Genomic DNA, 27,723 nt, shown 5'->3' with positions numbered 1-27,723 from the left:
TCATGCAGGTAGAGCCTGTATCCAGTCCCATTCATTCTCACTCCAGAATCTCTTCTCCTAACCCAGTCACAGATAATTTATCCTCACAAAATTTGGGGCATTTTGAGTTTTTCGTAGATTGGCTAAAAACTCTTTGAATAAATGTTAGCATCAGCAACATTTGGTTTTATTGTTCTCTTCTGCTTCTGTCCAGACATGTCTATTTTCTGTTCATCGACGCAGGAAAATACATAATGATAGTAACAGATTCTCCTCTTCCCTTTAATGAAGACCCACAGACTGTCATGAATGAATATGATAGCAATAAGAGATATTGAGTATACTCATTTTTCTACAGATTCACTGCTTTATTTAAGGCAATGTATATTTTAAGGAGACAGAAATGATACCATGCATGTGCAGCGAAGGCGATTAAGTTGTTATAAATTGTATTAAGTTGCTGCCAGATGGGAGTGATGACCTTACAGTGTAGACACCTAGCTTATTGGCATTGTGGAAAACAGTGTCGTGTGACAGGTAATTTATGTGGGCCCCTGCTTGCAGTATTTATCATTGTGTGTATGCATTATGTATATATTGTATTGAAATAGGCAGTGCAGCCCAAAGGGAAATTACTTCTTTTTTCATTTTGCAAAATGAGTGAAATGCTACTACTTTTGAGAATCAAGTAGTCTGTTCACACCCCCATTCCCCTTTTTTTTACTTTTGTCAGTTCATCTGTGGCAGTGGATGGAGTCATAATCAGTCTGTGTTGCAGTTCCAAGACCAAGTCAGTAGCACTGCAGCTGGCTGGTGGCCAAATGCTTAAGTACCTTTGGGGTGAGTATCAGAATGTGAGGAAAGTGTGTTTATGATAAATGTTTAATTCTTGAGAATGTGTACTTGTGAGTTTCTTGTCAGTGCTGCATTGACTGTTAGGTCTTTTAACTATCCTGGAAAACCCAAAGCTGTAGAGTGGAATTGGCAGGTATATTCTCCCTCTGTGTTCTCCTGTAATGGACTGGAGTATTGTATGAGTTTCCAGAATACACTTGGAAAGTGATCCAAATTGCATGTTAAGTGTTCCAGCAAGTATTGATGTGACAGTGTTTTACAGTGAGCATACCAACTCTTTGTAAACCTCAGCTGCCCATCCTGCAGAGTCACCCTCTCTGGCTGTTGAACCATGGAAGAACCCTAGTGGATTTCCTGTTCGGTTTCCTTATCCTTGCACACAGACTGAATTGGCCATGATTGGAGGAGAGGTAAGTGAACACAGAGCAGAAGGACTTACCACTTAGAACAGTGGCCCAGGAACTGATGGCATTAGGTAAAAGTCTCCACTTACTCTCAGGGCAACAGTGAGCCTCAGCTTCTTCATCTATGAAATGGAATTAAGGGATTGTCTGACATGTAGGAGTTAGCTGATTCCTTTCCTTGGGGGTATGAATTAAAAGATAGAGAAATGCAGTTGGCAGACTTTTATGCCCTGTTGTGTAGATAATTCAGAGTTAGTTTTATTAAATGCTGTTTGGGGACAACAGAAATGTAATCTCGAAAATAGTGTTCCGTGGGTTGTGATTCATCAAATATTGGAATGTCTATAATTATGGCAGATGATAGGATACAGTGATAGAACAAAACAGCTAACTAATCCCTGCTCTTCTGGAATTTGTAATCTATCAATGTGGGTATGACTATCCCCTCTGATAAGAGAATGAAGGAAATGACCAGGGTGTGGTTTGGGGGGCTAACAGAAGATGGTACAGGAAAGCGTCTCTGACATGGGTTACATGCTGAGGTATGAAGGGAAAGAAATCTCTGTCCCTGGGAAAGGGAGAGTGTTCCAGGGAGAAGGAACTGCATGCACCTTGAACTTGGAAAGAGCCCCGCTTATTCAGGGAACCGAGTGGAAGCAGTGTGGCTGGACCTTTGTGATAGGCTGTGATAGGAGTGTGGGTTTGTTTATTTCACAAAGATTGGAAAATTGTTGCTGTTTTTAATCAGGGAATGGTACGATCTGCTTCATGCTCTGAAAGGTTATTCTGGTTGCCCAGTGGAGAGTAGGTTGGAATGGGCCGAGAGTGGACGGACTGTTGGAGAGGAGGTGGTGACAAGCAGAAAGGGATCTAGGCGAGACACATGTAGCAGATGGGAATATGGGGCTTGCTGATGGATTGGATGGCATGCTGCTCCACTTTGCCCTGAGCCAGGTGTCTGTATTCAGCCTGTATTCACCATCTCAGGTGTCTGTATTCAGTCTTGATGACGTGGACTTAGAGGTGAAGCCACAGGGCAATAGAACTATGTGATAGACAAATCAGGTTTAACTAGTTGGGTTAGAATTGTTTGTAATTTCAATTTTGTTTCTTTGCAGGAATGTGTCCTTGGTCTGACTGACAGATGCCGCTTTTTCATCAGTGACACTGAGGTATCAAGGCTGGGTTTGGTGCAGGATCCTTTTTACTGTCGGCTCCAAGAAATACAGCTAACTTTCCCCTTTGCCTTATTGTAGGTTGCTTCAAATATCACATCGTTTGCTGTATATGGTGAATTCTTGTTGTTGACAACCCATTCCCATACCTGCCTGTGTTTTTGCTTGAGAGATGCTTCATTTAACAGTAAGTGTTCAGTGTATAAATTAGGAAATAGTCCCTTTTCTAATATCTTCTGCCCTTTGAAGCCTTGATGACTTTAAAGTTCACCACTTACTTTGGCTTTTTATCATAGAGTCCTAGACTGTGAGCAAACCTTTAGAGTTCATATACTTGGCCCCTAATCACAACACAGTATCTCAGTTCAGTATTCTATGCCAGTTAGCACAGACTTCCAATGAAGGAGGTCTTTCCTCAACCAGAACATTGTAAAATTAAACAAAACTGCTCTCAGGAGTATATAACTAATCCAGTGTTGTACTTTGAGTTACCATGTAGATACAGCCGGCTGTCACTTCTTTGTAATCTTCCTTTGCTCACTGTGGCCACCCTCCATCGTATATCTGAAAGACTCTATCTAGTGGTTTGTAGGAAACTGTCCCATTTTTTCTTGAATTCCACGTATCCCTTCCCCCTACTGTTTGTGTGTTTTCCTTATTTTAGAAAACTTCCCCTTGTTTTCTTTCCTTCCAACTTGAAAACTGGGAATTTCACAGATGTGCTTATAGTGTACTGATAATGTGCATAGAGAAGCTGCCCAGTCCTCCCTGTGTTTTCTAAATCATTTGAGAAGCTGTGTATGTGAATATGCACGAGGACTCTGTGAACGAGAGGGCAAGTTCCAGGGATAAGGTTGTTTGTTAGCAAGGCTACCTGTTTTGTGGTTGAGTGGGAGAGCAAAGGGATGTGGTTGTTAATTGCTTTCTTGTAGTTTGGAGAATATGTTCAGTTTCAACTGCAGTAAATGGAAAGTGACTTGTCATGACGGTGATTCTCATGGCTTAGCCAGTGGTGTCTTTAGCATTACATGCAGGTCTGAGCAACAACCACGTGTCTAAAGGGGAATCTCTGCGGAAGGTGGAGAGGGGTTCACGTATTGTCACCGTTGTGCCCCAGGACACCAAGCTTGTATTACAGGTAAGCTCATTTTTCTGGCTGTGTTTCTGGTTGTGTTTTAGATACTCTTACACTTGTAATAATTTACTATAGGCCATTCCTTGCTGAATTCTCTGTTAGCTTTATACAAAGGTTGTTGATACAGGTTGTGCCCAGCATGGGTAAAAGGGAAGCATCTCTTGGAAGTCAAAATAACTACTGAGCACAACTAGATTCTGCTGGAAGTGTGCGCATTTTATAGTATCGTGGTAGTTCTCTGTGAAGAGTTGAGTTAGGTGAAATAGTATATCCTGGGTATTTAAATTTTTTCTGTTAAATTAAAAACATTACTGTTCTGATTTATTTATTTTAAGATGCCAAGGGGAAACTTAGAAGTTGTTCATCATCGAGCTCTGGTTTTAGCTCAGATTCGGAAGTGGCTGGACAAGTAAGAACCATGTATATGACTAATTTGTTTGTTGTTATGACTTATATGTGAACATAATATGTATTCTATTAAAATTTTTAAAACATGAAAGTATGAAATTACACATGTCTTCAGATTCTCAGAGGCTTTTTTCCCCCCACACTTTGATTTTAATATTATGTGGTGCAATAAATATTCCTAGTAGGAAGAATCGTGAGACTCATCATACAAGACAGGGTTTCCTAGCCTGAGGAGGTCCACATGGGTTTTAGATGGCCCGCAAACCCAGGGAAATCGTGCACCAGACTGTCTGTGTGTATTTATTCAGGCAGAAGGCCTAAGGCTTTGGGCAGATGTACAGAGGGGCCTTTGACCCACAAATGCCTGAGACACTATTGTGAAGGAAATGATCCATTGTCTGAGTTTATTTTGGGAAAACTTTATATTAGAAAGACCTTTACTAACATTTTGCTAAAAGAGAAAGTAGACCTAAGTTCTATGATGATTGTCTATCATGTGTATGTGGGGAAGTAGTCCTCAGACTGCCATGGGGACTAAGTTAAGTGAAGAAGGTAAGTGAAGCTGGTACCTGATTTTTCATTCTGTGAATTGAGAGCGGAAGTCCAGTGGTAGTTGTTTGGCATTTGGACTGTAATCTAATTATAACTGGTTTGTATCATAATGAAAACATGTTGGATCCAGGAAGGTTATTAGTCTTTGTAAAATGACATGTCTATTCATTATGTCTCTTCACAGACTTATGTTTAAAGAAGCATTTGAATGCATGAGAAAATTGAGAATTAATCTCAATCTGATCCATGACCATAACCCGAAGGTAAATTTCTGAATCTGATATTAACTCTAGCTTACCTGAGACTTGAACTGACGTGATTGGAACTAAAATTTTTTGTCCTTTTTTTTGTCTTTGGTAGGTATTTCTTGAAAATGTGGAAACCTTCATAAGACAGATAGATTCTGTAAATCATATCAATTTGTTTTTCACAGAATTGAAGTAAGTATTTTGAATGATTTATGAGTATCATATCCATTATTTATCTCATTTTGGAAATAAAACATAAATAGCTACAGGAAAAAAATTAACATTCTGTTTGGTATTTTTTAATCATTATAAGTCTAACATGCCACTGACAGTAGATATTTTCTCTTTTTCCTTCTTTTTAAAAATAGCCTATTTAAAACTAAGACTCAAAAATGTGTCCTTTAGAATTATAATTGACTATTTTTAGGTGTATATGAAATTGAAGTCAAATGGTGTGTTTTTCTGCAATGACTTTTTTCCAATTTAAAAAATTCTAAACGTACAAGAAAAGTTGAGACGTCCAGCGAGCATCCTATACCCCCACCTAGATTCTGCAGTTGATATTTTCCTATATTTGCTTTATCATGATCTACCATCTGTCTATCCATCATTCACCTTTTTGAAGGCAAATTAAAAAAAATTTCTTTTAATGTTTTTACTTATTTCTGAGAGAGAGAGAGAGCAGGCATGAGCAGGGGAGGGGCAGAGAGAGAGAGGGAGACACAGAATCCAAAGCAGGTTCCAGGCTCTGAGCTGTCAGCACAGAGCCCAGTGTGGGGCTCAGACTCGTGAACCGCAAGATCATGACGTCAGCCTAAGTCAAATACTTAACCAACTGAGCCACCTAGGCACCCTGAGGCAAATTTTAAGTTAATTGTAGATATCAGTCCACTTTATGTCTCAGTATTCCACTTTGTGTAACACTGATTAGAGTGCATTCTCCGTGTACAGGGTTCCCCCCCCCAGCAGGTCAGATTCATGTGTGATGAAATGTACAGACCATAAGTGTACTGTCTAGGCAGTTTTGACCAGTGTGTGCTTCCGTGTAGCCCAAACCTGTCAAGATAGAGAACATTTCCTTCACCTCAGAAAGTTCTTCCAAACCTCTTGTTAGTCCCATTCCCTACCTCCTTGGCAACCATTGTTTGGAGATTGTCACCGTAGATCAATTTTGCCTGTCGGAGAACTTAAATGTAAGTGGAATCAGATAGTATTTGCTCTTCTTTGTAAGTTAAGCTGCTTTCACTCGGCATGTTACCTTGAAAGTAACCCGTGTTTTTGCTGGTATCACGGGTTCGTTCATGTAGTGTGCTATAGTGCAAATATACTACAATTTGTTTATTTGTTCCTCTCTAGTTGGGCACCTGGTCTGTTCCCAGTTAGGGGCTAATGTGAATATATCACTGTACACCGTTTTTGGGACACGTTTTCATTGCTCAATTTGTTTCTTCATTTTTCATCTAATGTGAATATAATGAAACTGTTCTCCAAAAGCCATTTTTATTACCTCATCAGCATGTTCCAGTACGTGGTAGTCATTTGATAGCTAGGACACATGTTCAGTTAGTGACCTTTTAATGACCTGTTCTTAGGGAAGAAGACGTTACAAAGACCATGTATCCTCCACCGGTTACCAGCACTGCCCAGCTGTCCAAGGATCCTGATGGGAAAAAAGTAGACCTTATCTGCGATGCTCTGAGAGCAGCCATGGAGAGCATAAACCCTCACAAGTATGTGTGCTGTCATTAGTTGGCGTCTTTTGAGGCCCAGAAGTGTGCTGTTGTCCTTACGCAGGGACTGAGAATGTCCTTCTTCACTCTGCTCATTCTGGCGTTCTTCACTCACTACCTCAGGTACTGCTTGTCAATTCTCACCTCTCACGTGAAGAAAACAACCCCAGAACTGGAAATTGTGCTGCAGAAGGTACACGAGCTTCAAGGTAGAGACCCTTTCACGGAGAGTGTGTAACAGGGCCCCGAGTGTCACCAGACTTCCAGTCTTCTGGAGATCTCACTGACCAGGTTCAGTGCCACATCACAGATTTAGTATGTGGCTTATTGGACATTTGAAGACCTGTGTCAGTTTCTTTGAGCGCTGCCCTACAAAGCATGTACAAAAGAACTCATATGGTGTTCAGTTCGGCCAAGAAATTTTGTTACTTTGTCTTTTTGGTTATGTTGCTAGATGCATGGGTTTATTCCCAAATGGCTTTGATTGGTCTTGTTTTCTTACACACTGACATGACAGGCAGTGCTTCGCCTGTTCCCGATGCTGTGAGTGCTGAAGAAGCCCTGAAGTATTTGCTGCTTCTGGTAGACGTTAATGAATTATATGATCATTCTCTTGGGACGTATGACTTTGATTTGGTCCTCATGGTAGCTGAGAAGTCACAGAAGGTATGTGGAGTTTCCACTTTAACATCCTTTTGGTTCTTATTTTTGTTATCATGGTGGTATGAAACCCTGTCTGTCCCTGATACTGCAGTATCTTGTCGGATGTTAACACTGCATGTACAGGCCTAGAGGCAGATCTGTGAGTTTGCAGGGCTCACACTTCTAAGCCTCATTCTCTGTCAGTTCTGGGCTTATCAAAGTGTTTCGAATGCTAGGTTGAACAAGTGAATTAAGTTACTTCGTTATCTTTAAGATTATGGTCATGTATGTGAACAAAGTCTCCTCTTATAAAGGGAATACAGCAAATGACTCCTATTCCAATCCAGTTCCTTGTTATGTAGCTGTTTTTCCCAGTGGAAAGTGGGAACATGCAGAATGGAAAGGTTTGAGGCCTCTTGTCCCACCTTAGCATGCTATAGTAGAAAAGTTGGGGCACACCTGGTTTATACATTTAAAAAACAATTTTTTTTTTTTTTTTTTAATTTTTTTTTTTCAACGTTTATTTATTTTTGGGACAGAGAGAGACAGAGCATGAATGGGGAAGGGGCAGAGAGAGAGGGAGACACAGAATCGGAAACAGGCTCCAGGCTCTGAGCCATCAGTCCAGAGCCTGACGCGGGGCTCGAACTCATGGACCACGAGATCGTGACCTGGCTGAAGTCGGACGCTTAACCGACTGCGCCACCCAGGCGCCCCAAAAAACAATTTTTTTTAATGTTTATTTATTTTTGAGAGAGAGAGAGAGAGAGAGAGAGAGAGAGAGACAGCATTGAATAGTGGAGGGGCAGGAAAAAGAGAGGGAAACACAGAATCCGAAGCAGGCTCCAAGCTCTGAGCTGTCAGTACAGAGCCTGATGCAGGGCTCAAACTCGAAAACAGCAAGATCGTGACCTGTGCCGAAGTCAGACACTTAACCGACTGAGCCACCTAGGTGCCCCTATACATTTTTTAACCTGTTTTTTTGTAGTCTTAGTTTCATCCTGTCACTCCTCTCTTTGCTCTTGCCAGAGTGATCTTTGCTGAAAGGAAATTTTGCTCTTTCATTGTTTTGCTTGTAATGCTTCATGGGCTCTGCCCATTGCTGTAGGATAGAGCTTACAAGCTGTAATACTGCTTAACACCCCCTTGTCCCCCACCCAGGTCTGGTGTCTATGCTTATGCTCATCTCTTGATGTTGTTCTTTTTTCTCAGCCTGCAGGGGGGAGGCAGTGCTTTTGTCCCCACAGCCACCACTTAGCTTTGCAGGTAGCATTACTTCTGCTTCCCGTGGGCCTGTGGGCTTTCACCACTCTCACCCTTCCATTCACCGGGCTAATTCTCACTCACCTAAGGCAAAGGATGCCAGGGTAGCATCTTCCCAGTAATCCATTCTTGCCTCCCTGCCCACCACCCAGGGACTAGATGAGATGGGCCTCATGTGCTTCCACTGCACCCAGTGCCTGCCCCTCCCTCCGTTTCATTCTAGCTCCTCTACTAGCTTATAGGTTTCCTGAGGTTAGGGGTTTGTTGTATTTTTTGTACTTAGTGAATTCTTCCTAAGTGTTTGTTGATTAAATACTTTGGCCTGTAGTTGTGCTTTTTATCACATGCATGAGTATTTATTTTTTTCTCTGGTCTTTTTTTGTATACTTAATGTGTATTTAGCCTATCTGCCCAGTGAAATTACATTAAGAACAGGGAGCGTCTGTTCTTTAGAAGAAAAAAAAAACAATTTTCAGGGCATAGTACAAAGCTGCAGACAGTCAGTGCTAATAAAATCTTGGTTGGCAGGGCCTTAGAGTTTTGTGTTTAACTCAGTACAGTTTTACCTTTGTTTTAAAACATGAAGACGGAAGGCATGAAATGTCATGCAAAGAGCTCCAAGTACCTTCCACTTCCAGAGAAGTTGGATGCATTTGTTGAATATCTTCTGGATTGGAACCTTGTTTTCCTTATTAGCTTAGGAAATAAATGGTTGTTGTGAGACTATATGAGAATTCATCTTCATTATTCTGAATGAAAACAAATAATGCCTGTATTTTAAAGCATTTTTGCCAAAACTTGTTTTATGTAGTTTCATTATACAATATGTAATTAATATATCAGCATAGTACATATTTTAAAAATTTTGTAGCTTTGGGTTTATTGATTGTTACAATTATTATATATCATTTGTATTGTTATAAGTAAATGTAATTATAAGCAGTAAAGGTCTGACCTGTTAGGTTTCTGGTTTTTGTTTTTTTAGGATCCCAAAGAATATCTGCCATTTCTTAATACACTTAAGAAAATGGAAACCAATTATCAGCGGTTCACCATAGATAAATACTTGAAGCGATATGAAAAAGCCATTGGGCACCTCAGCAGATGTGGTAAGCGTGAGGATTAGTATGTTTATTTCTGCTTCAGATCTTCTTTGGAGCTAGGCAGGGTATAAGTTAAAGCGTCAGTTTAGACATAGACGTAGATGGATGTCAGTTTCCACTCCTGAAACCGAAACACGGTTACCTGTGTGCACCTTATTTTATCATATGTTCTAAAAAGCTGAAAGCAAAGCAAATGAATTTTAATGAACTGGAGGAGCTCCCTAACTAAAAATATAGAGCAGATCCGTTTTGGGTTAAGGATGATCACGTCCTAAATTCATTTCAGTATCTCGGAACGAAAATTGGTTGATAGTGCTCTCTTCTCCCACGGTGTTTACAGACACCTGTGGGAAGCGTGGCTTGTCTGGAGTGAGTGGCCATACCCACTGGCAGCTCCCAGAAGGACACACTCCCTGTCCCATGCTGGAGCTGCTGGCTTCAGCAGTTGTGGCTCTTTCCCGAGAGCTAAGATGGGGATAAGGAAGTTGTTTGGGTGTTATTAAGCTTCCTTCAACAATCTGATTGAGCTGGGCTGGGATAGGACTCAGGCGTCTGTATGGCTGATAAGCTCCCCAGAGGATTCCAATGAAGGCAGTTGAGAAAACACAAGGTTAGATGGTCATTTATCAGGGGTCGTGTATGAAGAATTCCTTTTGAGTAGAACTTTCATCCGAACCAGTGCTTGTCATACCTCACATCTGCCATGGTGCTTTGCTAAAATTAAAATTCTTGGATTCTGTTCTCCTGATAGTCTGATTCTGCAGGTCTATAAAGGTCCCTTGTAGACTTTGTTTAGAGACCACTGGTGTAAATGAAACTCATTATGCTTCCAAAGTCCTAAATTTGTGTGTGCATGAATCTCACTCCTCAGGACCCGAATACTTCCCAGAATGCTTAAACTTAATAAAAGATAAAAACTTGTATAAGGAAGCTCTGAAGTTATTTCCATCAGACTCGCAGCAATACAAGGTGAGTGGTGTGTGAAATGAGGCTCTTTTGGTGATGTGAATTAGCTGGAAAGGGTGTAAGGATCCTGAGTCTGTAACACCATCCTTGGTTTCAAGGTTTATCGTGAAATAAGTTAGCCTTACCATGAACTCTTATCTCGGAGAATGGCCCTGACCTGCTCCTGTTCTGAAGAAGTTGCCCAGGCTGGAAGCCTAGGAGTTGTCTCCCATTTCTCATCATGAATTCTGCTTGATGAGCGGCAGCTTCTCAATAGGGTTTCCTGCTTACGTCCCACTCCTTGCTCCAGCCCAGCCTTGCGACCACATGACTGATCATCCCGAAGCGTGTAGATCTTTCTCAGGTGGTTTAGGATAAAGGGATAAAGTTTGGTTGTTTGTCTAAATAAACATCCATTTAGTTTTTTTTTTTTTTTTTAATTTTTTTTAATGTTTGTTTATTTTTGAGACAGAGACAGAGCATGAACGGGGGAGGGGCAGATAGAGAGGGAGACACAGAATCGGAAGCAGGCTCCAGGCTCTGAGCCATCAGCCCAGAGCCCGACGCGGGGCTCGAACTAACCGACCGCGAGATCATGACCTGAGCTGAAGTCGGAGGCTTAACCGACTGAGCCACCCAGGCGCCCCCATTTAGTTTTCTTATATGCCAGATACTTTGTTAAATGAATTCTGTGAGTGTCACAACAACCTGATCGGATAAACAGATGTGGAAACAACTTGCCTCAGGAGCTGGAGTATGAGGCTGCTGAGCTGGGATGTGGAGCCCAGGCTGTCTGAGCCCGGAGCCTGTGCCAGTGACCACTCCTCGTCCTCGCCACCCTCAGGCCGTGTGCACTTGGTCTGCAAATTGCCTGTGTCTCTATGATCTGGTTCCTGCCTGTTTCGTTAGCATCGGCTGCCTCTTCCAGGCCTCTCCCTGCTCCTTTCTTTAGCCCCACTTGTCTTTCAACCCTTGGGTCTCCTCTGTGACAAAGCTGTTCCGGGGCGAGGTGCCCCACACTGAACTCCAGAGCACCTTCTCACGTCAGTGTGGTACGTAACAAACCTCTGACACACCGATTTGTCTCCCCAACTGACCATGGGTTGCTTAAAGGTGGTGGCTTTGTGTTGTATTCCTCTTTGTGTCCCTACCTGCGTGGAGCCCAGGATAGAGAATTTGGCCAGTGGCTGCCTCTTTGCTTTTATTTTCATTGTCTCTTCCTCCCTCTGGTGCTGTCTCTTGTCCAGCCACACCAGCCTTCTTGCTGTTCCTTCCTGGGTATTCCATACACATTCCTGCCTCTTGGCCATGGTGCCTTCTGTAGCCGTCAGTCTGGAATACTCTTCCTGTAACCCTTTATGTAGCATATTCTCCTCACAGCCCTCCAAAATAACAACTGTCTTCACTCTCTGTCCCTTTAGCACTATGTCACAGGCTATATTGTGTTTATAAGTCCATTCCCTGTCACCACAAGAGCGGGAACTTGGTGGTGGTTTTGTTAGTATTTGGTGTTTCGCTTGTTTTTATTTATTGCATCGCCATGTGATTCCCACTGCCATGAATAGTACGCCGTAATTACTTGTTGAGTGAACACATGACACATCCTCAGTAAGGTTTTCAGTGGAAGAATGATAGAATTCATTGATAAACTACAGGATTTTCATAAGTAATTCAAGAGATTTTCAAATGTAGTAACTGAAGCAGCCTCCATTGGAGGTTAAAAAATGTCACCTTTCCTTACCAACCCAATGTCTCCTCTTACCACAGGAGATCAGCATTGCTTATGGGGAACACCTGACACAGGAGCACCTCTACGAGCCAGCAGGGCTCGTGTTTGCCCGCTGTGGTGCCCATGAGAAAGCTCTCGGTGCCTTTCTGGCCAGTGGCAGCTGGCAGCAAGCTCTCTGCATGGCAGCCCAACTTAACTGGACCAAAGACCAGCTGGCTGGCCTCAGCAGAACCCTGGCAGGTAAACACGGCGGTTTAAGCTCTCCAAAATGAGAACTTCTCCAGAGGTTTTTTGTTTCTCCCTTTCTTTGGCAATTTTGCAAGTAAATTTAGAGCAGCATACCTTGAGACAGTCTCACTGCTACAGTGAGTCCCCCAAATGCAGTGGCGTAATAGAGAAAGCTTCTGTCTTCTCTCACGTGAGGACTGAGAAGTTCTTCCATTGTGTGGCTCTGTCATCTCAGACGGATGGTTGTAGCTGGATTTTCTCCACCTCTGTATCGCAGTCCTCAGGAAGGGGAGAAAGAGCCGTAGGAGAACGCTTTAAGTTGGAAATGATCTCGAAGTTACACTGTTACTTCTGTTCCATCTCATTTGCCAAAGCTTACATCACAGGGCACACCTAGCACAGAGTAACTGCACAGCCATGGGCCCTAGGAGAAGGCGAACGTGAGTTTTGGGGTGGGGCCCTTCAGTTATAAACAGTAGATCGTGGGAAACAAGAATAGCATTTTTCAGAAATGAAAGAAGAGGCTAAATGTATAAGCGTTCTGAATGCAAAGGCAGTTTAGCTGCGTCAGGGTCTAGGGGTTGTCTGATCCAGCGGGGAGGCTCTATCAGAGTGTAACTTGTTTGAGTCAGGGAGAGCTTCAGGACCGCTTGGGAGAAGAGGTGAACAGGGGCTCTGTCCTCTCAGCTGTGCTTGAAGTAAGGGACCGGTATATTTCCCCCCTGTCCTTTTTAGAGTTTTAAAAATACTGTTGTTGTTTCAAAAAACACGTAGTCCTGAAAAAATTCCAGATTAAATCCTGTTAAATATATGTGCATATTTTCCTTAGTTATTTGTATTTTTTTTTTCTGGTAATTAGATCTGCAGGCTCTTCTAAGCCCTCGTAATTTCCATGGTGAACTCTTTTTAGTTTTTGAGAATTCTCTATATTAGGCCTGTTAGGTGTTCTTTGTGACTCCACTGTTATTTCTGCTTTAGAAACAGGTTTTGGTAGTTTGTTTATACCTTCCAGTTCCGTTTTTAGGACCTGCTATCTTCTCTTACATTCTTTACAACTTGAGCTTGCTATTTGTCTTGTTTTATGGTATACACCAAGTTCTCCCAGATGTTTAGCAAAAAAAAAAAAAGGTAAGGGGAGGTGATGGTCAAAGATATTTGAGAAATTTTATAAGGTAGAGTCACTTTATGTACACTTGAACTTAGGCAGTTTACGCAAGAAAATAAAGATAGCTGTTTAAATTGTGGAGATGATTTTACCTGTTTTTGTCAGGGATGATATGCACAGGAGTTTGAATGAGATGGGAGACATGAATCTGCCAGCCCCATAGTCAGCTTCAGGTTCTGGGTGCTTCTTACAGCAGGATTCTCTCAACTGTGCTGAGTCACTCGAGGATCTAAAGACACTGCATGACCCCTGAGCCAGCTGCCTTCATCTTAGTGCTCAACCAAAGATTAGCAGTCTCTTCCTATTTGAGGAAGAAATGGATGAGGGAGAGATGTTAGGTCAGTCTCCCATATGTGTGCCTTTGTAAGCTTTTCTCATGGCTAATTTTGACTATACATCATTTTCACATTTTCTGCTAAATTTAGATCGTAACTGCCATTTAAGATAGGACTCCATGGTATTCCTGCCTACTTCCTGACAAGTTCACAACATACGCCGTTTGATACATAATACAGATATATTAGTGAACCACTCAAGCAAAGGAATCTGTGTAGCTTTGTTTGACCTAGTGCTTCACAAACTTACTTGACCTGCGAATGTTGTTGTTTTCTGGTATTGCCTTTTATTATTCTACGGAACACTCTTAGGGAGCACTTTGGAAAATGCTGTTTTAAAGCAGTTCTGTTTGGATGTCTGCTGTAGAGCTCAGTCTCCAATTTTTAAGAGGGCCATTTTTGTTCAAAAAGTACCTGCAAAAACCAGTTCAACGTGAGCTTTGGTAATCCTGTTCTTAGCAAGCCAACTATGGTCAGATGTTTATTATCTTTGTAGGAAAGCTGGTTGAGCAGAGGAAGCATGGTGATGCAGCCACAGTCTTGGAACAGTACGCCCAGGTAACCTCTCAGTTCCTCCCTTCTTTTTTTGTTTTTTTAATGAGCACAAGCTCATGCACATGCAAGCAGGGGAGGGACAGAAGGAGAGCGAGAGAAAGAGGGAGAGAGCATCTTAAGCAGACTCCACACTCTTGCATGGAGCCAGGCGCAGGGCTCGATCCCACTACCTTGGGATCTTGACCTGAGCCAATATCAACGAGTTGGACGCTCAACTAACTGAGCCACCCAGGTGCCTCTCAGTTCCCCACTCCTTAAGCCACCCAACCAACAAGCAAGGTCTTCCCAGTTGTACTTCACTGATCAGGAAAATTAAAGGAACTCAGGGTAATTAGGAAGTCCAGAGACAGTGTTTGCTCTGCAGGTCTTCCATCTTGCTGACCTGACTTAGAAATCTAAATTTAATAGGCCTCTAAATAATTAGTTCTCTAAATAGTAAGTTCTGTGAGGTAGTGAGGCACTACCTCTGTGATTGAGGCACTAGTGATTTGACCCTGACAGAAAGTACTAAATTAAATCTGCAGGGAGTTGTGCTTTTTATGTGAACTTGCCAAGTACAAACAGTGAGAAAGGACCATTCTAAAACAAAAAGATTAAACTTCAGGTACTTTTTTTTGGCTTTTACAACCGTTCTGTCTGTTGGAAATGTCTTTTTATCTCAGACAGCCTGATAGGATCCAATTTTCTAGCAGATTATAAAGATGAATACCTATACCAGCTTTTGATAGAATTATAGAATTTATTATGAAAATAATAAAACTATGCATTGATACTGGCCCTGGACTAACAGGATGTAGGTACGTACGCAGTTGACACCAGGGATTACTGCCTTCTAGAGTTTTGGCCTTTGACAAGAGAGTGTGATTTTTTACAGTCGTTACTAGTGGGCACATTTGTATAACATAATTGTGCTTTTAAAATACCTGAATGATGGGGCGCATGGGTGGCGCAGTCGGTTAAGCATCCGACTTCAGCCAGGTCACGATCTCGCGGTCCGTGAGTTCGAGCCCCGTGTCAGGCTCTGGGCTGATGGCTCAGAGCCTGGAGCCTGTTTCCGATTCTGTGTCTCCCTCTCTCACTGACCCTCCCCCGTTCATGCTCTGTCTCTCTCTGTCCCAAAAATAAACGTTGAAAAAAAAAATTTTTTTAAATACCTGAATGTCTTTCATGTAATAAGGGTGAGTGAGAGAAGATCAGTAAAATTTGATATCATTAGATCCTTGCAAGAAATTATGTTGGATGATTGAGCTGAAAACATCAACGAATAAACTATGCGTAATAACGAGGCTAGAGTAGAAAGATATACTACCTAAGGTGGTTAATTGAATGGATAAGATGCCACCATCTTTTTTCCCCCTCTGTAAATGAAGATTTTAATTCATATTTGTACTTAATTTATACATTTATAACTTGTATATTTTTAATTGGATATACTTTACATATAATAAAACTTACCAATTTTAAATTAACAATCGGATGAGTTGTGACAAATGCTTACAGCCACGTAGTGCTACTACAGCCACCATAACAGAACATTGCCAGCACCCCGAAAAGTTCTGCTTCCCCTTTGCAGTCAGTCTTCTCCCTCTGCTCTCGGTACTCTCTTACCAACCACTGCTATGCTTTCTATCATTACAGTTTTGCTTTTTCTAGAATTTTATGTAAATGGAACCATCTGGTATGTAGTTTTTTAGTCTGGCTTCTTTCACTCACATAATGCTTTTGTTTTCTAACATTTCTTTTTGATTCTTTCTTAGAGTTTCCATCGTTCTGCTGCATTACCCATCTGTTCCTGCATGTTGTCTACTCTCCCATTAGAGCCTTTAACATACTAATCATACTTATTTTCTTTTATTTGCTTTTTCTAATTGAAATATAACTAACATGTGGTGTCATAATAGTTTCAAGTGTCATCCTTCTCACTTTAAATTCCTGGCCTCATAATTTCAGTATCCCTGCCCCATCTGAGTCTTGTTCTGATGCTTCCTCTGGCACTTCAGACTGTTTTTTGTCCTTTTTGTAATCTTCTGTAGAAAGCCTGCCATGATGTCCTAGGTAAAGGAAATCCAGTAAGTAGGCTTTTAGTGATGTTCTGATAAGGTGTGAGGGTAGAAGTGTTCTACAGCCCTATGATTAAGTCTCAGTCTTTTATTGAGCCTGTGTCCCTGGACTTCACCGGTGCTTCTTAGATTTTTTACTCCTTAGGTAGGACAGGAAGGCCAGGGGGAGCTGGAGTTTTATTTCTCTTCCCTCCCTGATAAATTCCACTTTAGTTAGGTTCTGGCAAAATAGTTTCTCTTGGTCTTGTTAAGAGCAGCGTGCTCTGGTTATATTCAAAATGACATCATTTTTGTTTTTGCCAGAAGCAGGAGAATCTATCTGATACTCACTATGAGACTCTGGTAGGGCTCGTGGAGGTAAAAACTCACAGAAGTGAAGGAGCTTCCCTGAGCCTGGATGTCCATAGAGTTTTCACCTCCAGCCTCATCCGCAGTGATCCTTCAGCCATTGGTCACTTACACTTTAGATGTTCCCACCCCAGTACTGGTTCTGGTAGAGATTTCTACTTGTGGGTCTCTGTTCTGTTCTGCCAAGTTGTAATTCTCCGTGTCTGCCTGTTTCTCCAGTTTTAGGGGCAGCAGTTTGCCCTATGACCTCAGTTCTCCAGTCTAAGGAGAATTGTTGATTTTCAGTTTGTTCAGGTTTTTACTCGTTAGGATGGATGATTTCTTCCAGGTTCCTTGTGTGTTGGACTGGGAACTGGAAATCATAATGCTTTTGATATTCGTCCATGTTATGTCATGTGTATCTGTGCATTCCTTTTTATTTTGCCTAATGGTATTTTGTTGTAAGAACAGGTCGTAATTTGTGGATTCATCCACAAGTTGATGTACATTTGGATTGTTTTCACTTTAAAGTTAGAATAAAGCGGCTGTGAGCAATCTGGTACCAGTCTTCGTGACGACAGATGTTTTCGTTTCACTTGGGTGAATACCTGAGTGGGAATGCTGGTCACGTGGGGAGTGGATGCGTGACTTTATAAGGAGCTGCAGAGCTTCCATCGCTTGTGTTCCCACAAGTGATGTGTGAGTGCCTTAGTGAGTACTCACCCACACTGGATGTATCACATATCAGGGGATGCATAACAAATTACCCCAAAACTTAGCTTAAAATGACAAACACTCATTATTTGTTTCTATGGGTCAAGGATCTGGGTGGGGCTTAGTTAGGGCCTCTGGCTCAGGGTCTTTCACAAGGCTGCAGTCAAGGTGCAGGCCAGAGCTGGGGTCATCTTAAGACTTGACTAGTATTTTTCCTCCACTTCCCAATTTCTTGTTGCTAGTAAACAAATATAGTTTATCGTTTTGTTTTGGCTTTCTGACTTTATATATCCTGCAACCTTGCTGAACTTATTTTTTAGTTCTAGGAACACTGGGGTAAATTTCATAAGATTTCCTATGTGAATGAGCATGGCTTCTGTGAATAAAGACAGTTTCTTTCTTTTCAATTTGTATGCCTTTATATTTTTTCTAGCCTTACTGCATTAATCGAACTTCCAGTACAACGTTGAATAGAAGTGATAAGACACCTTGCCTTTCTCCTGATATTAGGGGGGGATTCGGTCTTTCAGCATTAAGTTTGATGTGTGCTGCTGTTTGTTTTTTTTTTAATTTTTTTTTTAATGTTTTATTTATTTTTGAGACAGAGACAGAGCATGAGCAGGGGAGGGTCAGAGAGAGAGGGAGACACAGAATCCAAAGCAGGCTCCAGGCTCTGAGCTGTCAGCACAGAGCCCGACGTGGGGCTTGAACTCACGAACTGTGAGATCATGACTTGAGCTGAAGTCAGACGCTTAACCGACTGAGCCACCCAGGCGCCCCTGTGCTGCTGTTTTTTAATAGATGTGAGAACCCGGTAGGGCTTTTGGAGTTGACAGACTGTAGCCTGTGGGCCAAATCTAGCTGGCCACCTGTGTTTACGACTAAAGTTTTATTGGAATGTAGCCACACTTATTTGTTTACATATTTTCTGTGGCTGCTTTTGTAACTACAACCAGAGTTGAGGGATTGTGACAGAGATGGTCTAGCGCACGAAGCCTGAAATATTTGTTGTCTAGCCTTTTACAGAAAAATTTGCCAGTTCTTGCTCTCTTGGGTTGAGGAAATTCCCTTCTAGTCTTGGTTCTGAGAGTTTTTATTGTGAACGGATATTGAATTTTTCAAGTACAATGTCAGTTAAGGTATTTTTGTTTTAGACCAGTGCCAGGGTGAATTACATTGATTTTTGAATGTTAAATTAATCTTGCATCTCTGGGTTAAACCCATCTTGCTCATAATGTATTACCCTTTTTCATTACTGGTGATTTCAATTTCCTAAAATTTTCGTGAGGATTTTTGTATTTTTCTATGAGGGATTTTGGTTTATAGTTTTCTTGTGTCCAGAATGCGTAAAGAACTCTTATAACTTAACAACAAAAAGACAACCCATTTTAAAAATGGACAAAAGACTTGAATAGATACTTCTCTGAAGAAAATTTACAAATGGCCAACAAGCAAGCACTTAAAAAGATGTTTAGCATCATTGTTCATTAAGGAAATGCAAATCAAAACCGTGAAACTTACTAGAATAGCTTTAATCAAAAACAGTGCAAAGTTGGAAGTATGTAGAGAAATAGAACTCTTCTGTACATTGCTGGTGAGAATGTAAAATGGCACAGCCACTGTAGAAAACAGTTTGTTGGTTCCTTAAAAAGTTAAACATAGATTACCATATAACCCAACAGTTCCACTGCTAAGTATATACTCTGGAGAAATGGAAACGTATGTCCACAAAGAAATTTGTATGTAAGTGTTCGTAACAGCTTTATTTATAATAACCAAAAGGAAGAAACAACCCAAATGTCCATCAATGACAGATAAATGGATAAATCGTGAGATACATGCTCACAACATTTATACATACACAGTAGGATATTATTCAGTCATAAAAAGGAATGAAAAACCGATGGATGGTTCAATTTGGGTAAACCTTGACAACATTATGCTAAGTGAAATAAACCAGATATAAAAGGACAAATATGGTAGGATTTTACTTCTACGAGGTACCTAGTGTAGTCAGAGGCATAGAGACAGAAAGTCGAATGATGGTTGCCAGAAGCTGGGGGAGAGGAGCAGGGAAGTTACTGTTTCATGGGTATAGAGGTTCAGTTTTGCAAGATGAAAAACGTTCTGGAGATGGATGGTGGTGATGGTTTCACAACAGTGTGAATTTGTTTAATGCTACTGGACTTTACAGCATAAAGTGGTGAAAATGGTAAAATGTATGTCGTATATATTTTATTATAATCAAAAATTAATTTAAAAAGAACAAAGAACTGATACATGCTACAACTTGGATAAATCTTGAAAACATTCTGCTAACTGAAAGAAGCCAGACGCAAAAGATCACCTATTGTATGGTTTCTATTATATATCCCAAGGGGGCAAATCCAGAGAAAGAGCACATTAGAGGTTACCAGGGGAGGTAAAGAGTAGGAAATGGGAATGTCTTTATGGGGTGATTTAAAAAAGTGTTGGTAGTTACATAACATTGTGAGTACAGCAAATGCCATCTAGTTGTACACTTAAAAGTGACTGTCATGTGGTTGTCACCTTGGTAAACAGCTTTCTCTTTTTCTCTCTCTCTCTTCCTGAGTCAGGCAACACATCCTCCCGCTGTGTCCTGCTATACCTGTGGTATAGGCCTATTCATGCGGCATATGCGTTGGATCTGGGAAGAAAATACTTATTTTTAATAATTTTAATTAAAAATATAGTAGTATGCATATATTTAGATTGTTTAAAATGCTGAACGTAGATACAAGGAAATAAAAAACGTCATTCCTACCACCCAGAAGATTGCTGTTCTTCCCTCCTATTTCTGATTCTTCTTAGAGTGCGCTCTCTCTCTACACAAACACACACATACCTTTTAACCAAAATGAAATTACACTGTTTGTGGTGTTTTTAAATTTGCTTTGTTTGGTTATGATCTTCATCTTTCCATGTTAGCACATTTTATTTACCTAACGATTAAAATTCAGGTTCCCTCAGTGGTTCCGAAATTGTTTACAGTAGATTGATCCAAAATAGGTTCCAGTCTAGGGTCATGTATTGCATTATGCATCTTATGTCCCTTAAATCTCTTTCAATCTAATGTATACCCATCCCCCCTCTTTTTATGACAGTGATTACTAGAGGAAACCCAGCCAGTTGTCTTAAATATTTCATCTGTTTAAAATGTGTTTTATTTCCACTCATTTCCAGTTTCACAAACTTCTAGTTATAAGTCACGGAAAAGAAAAAAGTATAGCATGAGGAATATAGTCAATAATATAATGTGTGGTGATAGATATGACTGTTCTTAACTGTGGTGAGCATTGAGTAATGTATAGAACTATCAAATCACTCTGTTGTACACCTGAAACTCATATAACATTGTAGGTCAACTAAACTTCAACAGTAAAAAGATAAACATGAATTGTACACATAAAAATATTTTGTTTTATATACTTCATAAGTACCTTAAGTACATACTGCAGTATGTGCTCACAATTTTTTACTGGTAAGGCTACAAGCATCAAAAATGTTTGAAGACTTAGGATATGTGGGTGTTTATTGCACTCATTATTACACACATTTTTCAGTTCCCTGTAGGTTTGAAGTTTTTAAAAATAAAAGTTGGGGAAAAAAACATCAAAGAGTAAAAAGATTAGAAGTTTACTATTCTGGTTTGCCATTTATTTGAAGTGTGAACTTGTTCATTCTGGAGCCCCCCAGACCTGCTGACTCAAACTGGGTGGTGTAGCTGGGGCGATGGGCACTCTGGTGGTTTTGATGCTCAGGGAGATAGGGAGATGATACCATGTGTTTTGTGGTTATTTCCAGAATCCACACCGCCCCTCACTCCTTTGTCTTTTGCATCAGTATTTATTTATTGAGCAGGTACTCTGGGCCAGACATGCTACTAGGGACTGGGCTGGAAGGGGCTGGAAGGGCAGAGAGGCCACTCTGTCGGCAGTTTGTCATGGTGGCATCTGACGGGCCTGCTCCATTTACCTGTAATCTTCCTTGGTTTTGCCTTGTCAGGATTATGAAGAAGCTGTGCTCTTGTTATTAGAGGGAGCTGCCTGGGAGGAAGCTCTGAGACTGGTAAGAAAAACTTTAAAAATCATCACTCTGTTAGGTGCTTAGAGCAAGAGTGCGGGGGAGAAGGGTCAGCTAGAATCCCTGGTCTTCTGAGGCTAGTGAAATTAAGTAAAAATAGTTTAGGTTCTTGGTGTAAGGATAAATAGTATTTTTAAAGCTATTTTAAAAATGTATTCTTGGTGTTTTGAATTAATCAACTTTTAAAATGTGAAATATTACTGGTCTTTACTGAAGTGAATTAAATATTCATTAGAGGCCTGCTGCTCTTGAAAATATCCTGGTGACCTCTGAAAGTGATCCATTTCCTTCCAAGTATCTTAACTCTCCAGTGATTTGCAGTTTTCTTGCCTGAGATTACTGTATTTTTCCTTTTAGGTATACAAATACAACAGACCAGATATTATAGAAACCAATGTAAAGCCTTCCATTCTAGAAGGTAAGGGTTACATCTTAGAATTCCACATTTGGAAGTGTGGAGGTATGGAAGAGCAAGATAACAGTACTTACTTTGTTAGGACATCCTTTAATCGGGTGTTACATAGAGGTGATCAAAACTGTCCACTGGGTGTAATACTTTCTTCTGACCAGGATTTTTAAGCATGCTGAACTGTTAAATGGTAGTATAGAAAATATTTGAATGTTAAAAACACATAAGATATGATTAAGAATCTTCATATTTGGAAATAGTTGGTAAACTTGAATATGAACTAGACATTAGATAATAATAGTATTTTGTCAGGGGCCAGTTTCTTGCATTTAATAATTGTATTGTGGTCATATTAGTGTCCTTTATTTTTTTTTTTTTAAAGTTTATTCATTTTGAGAGAGAAAGAGAACATGCACAAGCAGGGCTGGGGCAGAGAGAGGGAGAGAGAGAATCCCAAGCAGACTCCATGCTGTGCACAGAGCCGGACGCCGGGCTCAGACTCACAAACTGTGAGATCATGACCTGAGCTGAAACCAAGAGTTGGACGCTTAACTGACTGAGCCCTACCTGGATGCCCCGATAATGTCCTTATTCTTAAGAGAGCTATGCTGAGGTATTTAGGAGGGAAGGATCATATCTGCAACCTACTCTCAAAACGTTCCATAAAAATAGTAGTTGTGTGTACGAATGGAGAGAAACAGGAAGCCAAAAAAATAGGGCAAAATGTTAACAATTGGTAAATCTAAGTGAAGGGTATATTTGTACATTGAACAGATGAGTTTTACCAGTTCTAGAATACTCAGATGGTCACTGTGACTCCTTAAAAGCAAAATGGGAAAGAAAGGCATCAGTTTGGCTAACAGAAATTTCTGGGAGTGGGGTTTGGTTCTAAGCCCTCCAATTTTAGCACAGTCTGCCCTGTGAGTAAGATCTGGCCTTTCTGACATGTATATATATTCACATGTTTACCCTGCCTGTATCCTCCTCCCCCTCCCCATTAACACCATGGGAGGATTCTTTTCTTATCGTTCACGTAGGTATCTCTACCTGGTTACTGAAAGCTTCCGTCCTGGCCCTCCAGCAGTCCATCTAGCCAGCTCTTAAACTTGGATTTTGTCCCCTATTGAGCACTTAGAAAAATACTGACAGTTCGTCTGCATGGGCCTCATACCTCTGTTCAGGAAGCAGTTCAGTGACTGTTTGTGTTTGTTAACAACTTCCTTGTATACTCCTTTTCTTTGCTAGTCCTCTCTTGGGTTAGTTACCTAGTCTTTCTTCAGGTGATTTTATCAATTTAGTGGTAACGAATGTTCCAGGATGATGTTGATGAACACTAAGAGCTGAAGTCTCAATGTCTGGCTCATTCTCTGAAAATGATGTAGGTTAATTCTCATTAAGGAAAAAATCTTGCTTGGAAAACCTAGTAACTTGTTTTCTTTTTGTTAAATTCTAACTTCCTCACTGCCCTCCTCTAGTTCTTTTTTTTTTGCTTAAATATCCTCAAATTATTTTCCATCTGCACTCCTAGCCCAGAAGAATTATGTGGCACTTCTGGAGTCTCAGACAGCCACATTCTGTCGCCATAAACAACGTTTATTGGTGGTTCGAGAGCTCAAGGAGCAAGCACAGCAGGTGAACCTGGGTGAGTGTCTGCATGACAGCATTGGCGCTTGGGTGCTGTGGGGACACGTCACACCTTGTCTTAGCTGCTTGTTGTGCCTTCTGCAATATGATTACTGTGCCGGGGGACATGTGAGGCCTCTGTGAAACCCCTTAGGGGCTGTGTGTGCCTGTGTTTGTGCGTGTAGGGGAGGGCTGAGGGCAAGACCAAGCATGAATGGAAAGAGCTCTGCTGCATGTGCCCTCCACCCCCACCAAGCAGAGTAGCCGACTTCTCTGTTTCACAAAATGAGCCACCTTGTCTCCAGAGGTTCCTTTGCTTTGAAAAAAGAAAGAAAGAAGAAAAAATAACTAGTTTGGTACTGTATATGTTAATAATAACTAATATTCTCTCATTTCACTTTGAGATCTACTTTATGATAATTGTCATCCATCCTCAGATATGCCCTGGTTAACCACAGTCCACTTACCCCACTAAAAGTAAACTCACATTAGCAGGGGGTTTTCATTCTGCATCTGATTTCTACTTTTCTAGATGATGAGGTGCCCCAGGGTCAAGAGTCAGACCTCTTCTCTGAAACTAGCAGTGTCCTGAGTGGCAGTGACATGAGCGGCAGATATTCCCATAGCAACTCGAGGATATCAGCGTATGTATCATGTTTATTCAGCGTTTTGACCATGCCCTGGGTGTATGGAGAAAGAGCAAGTAAGTAGGTCAGTTTTTCATCAGGAGGACAGTGCAGAGCCATGATATAGTTATGCAAGGACTCTCCCTGCATATCTAAGAAATCAGACTTGGTGTTGAAATGTTTTCTGCTGATTCTTCACGGACTGTGCGTTTGTTCATGCCCACAAGGCTCTTACACTGGGAACTCAGTTTTTATGACATTTGATTTCATTTGTTTAACAAATACTAGGTGACCATAATGTGTAAGCACTAAAAAAAAATTAAAAGATGATAAAGAAAAAAATATTCAGGCATCTTCAGTTCAAAGTCAGGATTGGAAGAGGTTATAAATATAAAATAAGTCATCATACTTCAAGTGTAGCAGCTGGTCAGAACACCCAGATACTAGTTGTATTGTAGTGGATGTTAGCAAAAACTTTTAAGGAGCTATGGGTTTATAAGTGCTTTATAGTCACCTTTGGGAAGCATAAAACAATGCATATTGTGTATTCGAAGTGAATCATACTTTATGAATTCAGAATGGAGATTTTTGAGGTCATGTGGGGTGATCAGAAATTCCTAGAGAAGTAACTAGAAACTGGACTTTTAAGAGTCAGGGCGAGAGACAGGTGGCATAATTAAAGACCTCTGAGCAGGAAAGATACAGGACTCATTGCATTCAAATTCAGCGTGCTATGTCTGTGTCCCCTGATTGATTGATTGATTGATTGATATTTTGAGAGAAACAGACAGCATGAGTAGGGGAGGGGTAGAAAGAGAGGGAGACAGATAAGCAGGCTCTGCACTGTTAGCGTAGAGCCTGACGCGGGGCTCAAACCCACGAAACCATGAGATCATGGCCTGAGCCGAAACTGAGAGTTGGATGCTTAACTGACTGAGCCACTCAGGCTCTCATAATGTCCCCTGATTTAAATTTTACTTTGTTGCCTTTGAATTTATATTTTGTTAGAAAATTCAAGTTTGTTATTCTTCTCTTTGTTGTTCTCACTCTTATGATCAGATACAACCTCATTTTACTCTGTATTTTAATCAAAATTTTAAGGCCAGATACCACCTTTTAGGGTTTTCCTTATTACTTCCTGCCTATAAGATTTGCTTCTCCCAATTTTATTTTAGGCGTCATTTAAACACCTCATCACCGGGGCGCCTGGGTGGCGCAGTCGGTTGAGCGTCCGACTTCAGCCAGGTCACGATCTCGCGGTCCGTGAGTTCGAGCCCCGCGTCAGGCTCTGGGCTGATGGCTCGGAGCCTGGAGCCTGTTTCCGATTCTGTGTCTCCCTCTCTCTCTGCCCCTCCCCCGTTCATGCTCTGTCTCTCTCTGTCCCAAAAATAAATAAAAAACGTTGAAAAATAAAAAAATAAATAAAAAAAATAAATAAATAAAATAAACACCTCATCACCATTTTCCCCCAAATATACATACCATCTGTAGACTCTCTGGGTTCCTCGAAAGTTGGTGGCCAACAGGTACATTCATTTTAATCTGTGCAGCACAAGATTTATAACCTCTTTCTGATTTCTAACAGGCGATCGTCTAAGAATCGCCGCAAAGCAGAGCGGAAGAAGCATAGCCTCAAAGAAGGGAGTCCACTAGAGGATCTGGCCCTTTTGGAGGCACTGAATGAAATTGTACAGAGCACTGAAAAATTGAAAGGTATATTCTCAATACTAATGATTCTTGCCACACAAAAAAGTAAATGGATAGCACAGACTTTAATAAACATTAAGATGCAATTTTCCCAACTTGAAGAAAGACAAAAACTGGCAACAGGAAGGACGCATCTTGTCAGGGCACATTCCTGAACCACTCTCAGCTGGTGACATAGGAGCCTTCCTCTATTGGCCTCCATGCACCCGGCCTGGGAGACATTAGCGCTGAAACTGGAGTAAAGGATTGAGAAGACACTGCTTCCTGCTTGGGCCCCAGTGTGTCCCTTTTTCTTTTTATAGTAGATATGTTGAATTATTCCAGCATTTGGGAAGAAGGAAGAAAATGTGGGAGATGGCAGCTGTAGTGTGATATTAAGTATTTCTTAATTGGGAAAGAAACTAGGTTGATTCTAGCAATGGAGTTGGGGACCCAAGTTACCACTTTCTCAAATTTCTTCTCTCTAGATGAAGTATACCAGATTTTAAAGGTGCTCTTTCTGTTTGAGTTTGATGAGCAAGGAAGGGAATTACAGAAGGCCTTTGAAGATACTCTCCAGCTAATGGAAAGGTCACTTCCAGAAATTTGGACTCTCACCTACCAGCAGAATTCAGCTACGACGGTAAGTTTCCTTCAGAGACAGAATGTGCATTTTTAAAAAATCATTTCCAAGGTTATTACATTCACACAATCTCTTAAAAGTTGAAGCAAAAGATTTGCTTTCATATTATATTAGAAACACAACATACCATAGTTAAATTATCTTAGGCTTATATTTAAGCTGTCAGTAAGAAGATCTTCTATTCAGGTACACCTTGGCCTAGGTTAAGTTTGCTTTTATTTCTCCTTTCTGCATGAAGCAGTTGTTGTGGAGAAGATGGGCAATTCAGACTGTTGCCCCCTGCCTTCAGTGAGATCAGGGTGGGGAAGGGGGAAGCCAGGGCCAGAGTTAGCCTCTTCACCTCCCTGTTCATTGGGTGGGATCAGAAGTTCTTAAAGTAACCCAAACAATTGCTTTCTCTTTTGTTTCATGGAAAATTTGACTTGTCACTTCTACTGTGTTCTCATGAGGAGCTTTACTACTTACGTTTAAGGCAGTTGTGTCCTATCAAGAACTCTCATGTATTACCATCTGTTGGTTATACCTCTGCTCAGTCTCTCACACCTCAGGCCTGTTGTTAAGTTTCTGTTTTGATTCAGAAAGGCTGGTGTGTCAGGCATGATCCATTAAGGAAAACCACCACAGCTGTTATTTTAACAGAGAGAATTTAATACATGGAACTGGTTGAACAGGTATTGGAGAACTGAAGAGCCAAAATGGGAGCTCAGAGAAGGAACTCGAGATGGTAACTTCGAGGGAACAAAGAAGAGTTTGGGATTACAGCAGTTTAGAAGTTTGGAGGTGGGATCCCTCTGAGAAGAGGGTGCCAGGCAGCTGGTGCTGATACTTCTGAGGGAGCGCAATGGCTCTAAGTGTAGAGAAATAAACCGGAATGAACAGCCGCTGCCAGGGTAAAGAGCTGCCATTGCATGAAAGCAAGTGAATGAAGGAGCACATTCTTTCTTTTTTTTTCTTTCTTTCTTTCTTTTTTTTTTTTTTTGAGAGAGAGAGAGAGAGAGAGAGACTGAGAGCAAGCAGGGGAGGGGCAGGGAGAGAGGGAGACACAGAATATGAAGCAGGCTCCCGGTTCTGAGCTGTTAG

General features: G+C 41.1%; 1 protein-coding gene across 2 annotated transcripts in view; it reads left to right on the top strand.

Moving 5' to 3' along the window:
* ELP1 (elongator acetyltransferase complex subunit 1) overlaps window positions 1-27,723 on the top strand; it is a 57,927-nt gene that overhangs the window by 24,042 nt on the left and 6,162 nt on the right. The window contains exons 15-35 of one of the 2 annotated variants that reach the window (XM_040481909.1): window positions 713-819; window positions 1,141-1,244; window positions 2,357-2,410; window positions 2,495-2,600; window positions 3,436-3,551; window positions 3,884-3,957; window positions 4,693-4,771; window positions 4,869-4,948; window positions 6,349-6,486; window positions 6,610-6,695; window positions 7,004-7,152; window positions 9,377-9,500; window positions 10,366-10,463; window positions 12,207-12,408; window positions 14,393-14,454; window positions 21,579-21,641; window positions 22,014-22,074; window positions 23,594-23,707; window positions 24,221-24,332; window positions 25,900-26,027; window positions 26,489-26,643. In XM_040481909.1, the coding sequence (XP_040337843.1) occupies window positions 713-819; window positions 1,141-1,244; window positions 2,357-2,410; window positions 2,495-2,600; window positions 3,436-3,551; window positions 3,884-3,957; window positions 4,693-4,771; window positions 4,869-4,948; window positions 6,349-6,486; window positions 6,610-6,695; window positions 7,004-7,152; window positions 9,377-9,500; window positions 10,366-10,463; window positions 12,207-12,408; window positions 14,393-14,454; window positions 21,579-21,641; window positions 22,014-22,074; window positions 23,594-23,707; window positions 24,221-24,332; window positions 25,900-26,027; window positions 26,489-26,643 (2,212 nt within the window). Of the gene's footprint in view, window positions 1-712; window positions 820-1,125; window positions 1,245-2,356; window positions 2,411-2,494; window positions 2,601-3,435; window positions 3,552-3,883; window positions 3,958-4,692; window positions 4,772-4,868; window positions 4,949-6,348; window positions 6,487-6,609; window positions 6,696-7,003; window positions 7,153-9,376; window positions 9,501-10,365; window positions 10,464-12,206; window positions 12,409-14,392; window positions 14,455-21,578; window positions 21,642-22,013; window positions 22,075-23,593; window positions 23,708-24,220; window positions 24,333-25,899; window positions 26,028-26,488; window positions 26,644-27,723 lie in introns of both variants that reach the window. The other variant, XM_040481908.1, reaches the window with a different exon arrangement.

This window comes from Herpailurus yagouaroundi, unplaced genomic scaffold, assembly GCF_014898765.1.
Source record: "Herpailurus yagouaroundi ecotype Mexico unplaced genomic scaffold, PumYag 160, whole genome shotgun sequence".
Classification (NCBI taxonomy): Eukaryota; Metazoa; Chordata; class Mammalia; order Carnivora; family Felidae; genus Herpailurus; species Herpailurus yagouaroundi.
Note: the sequence above shows the minus strand (reverse complement) of the source record. Positions and strands in the feature narration are given on the sequence as shown.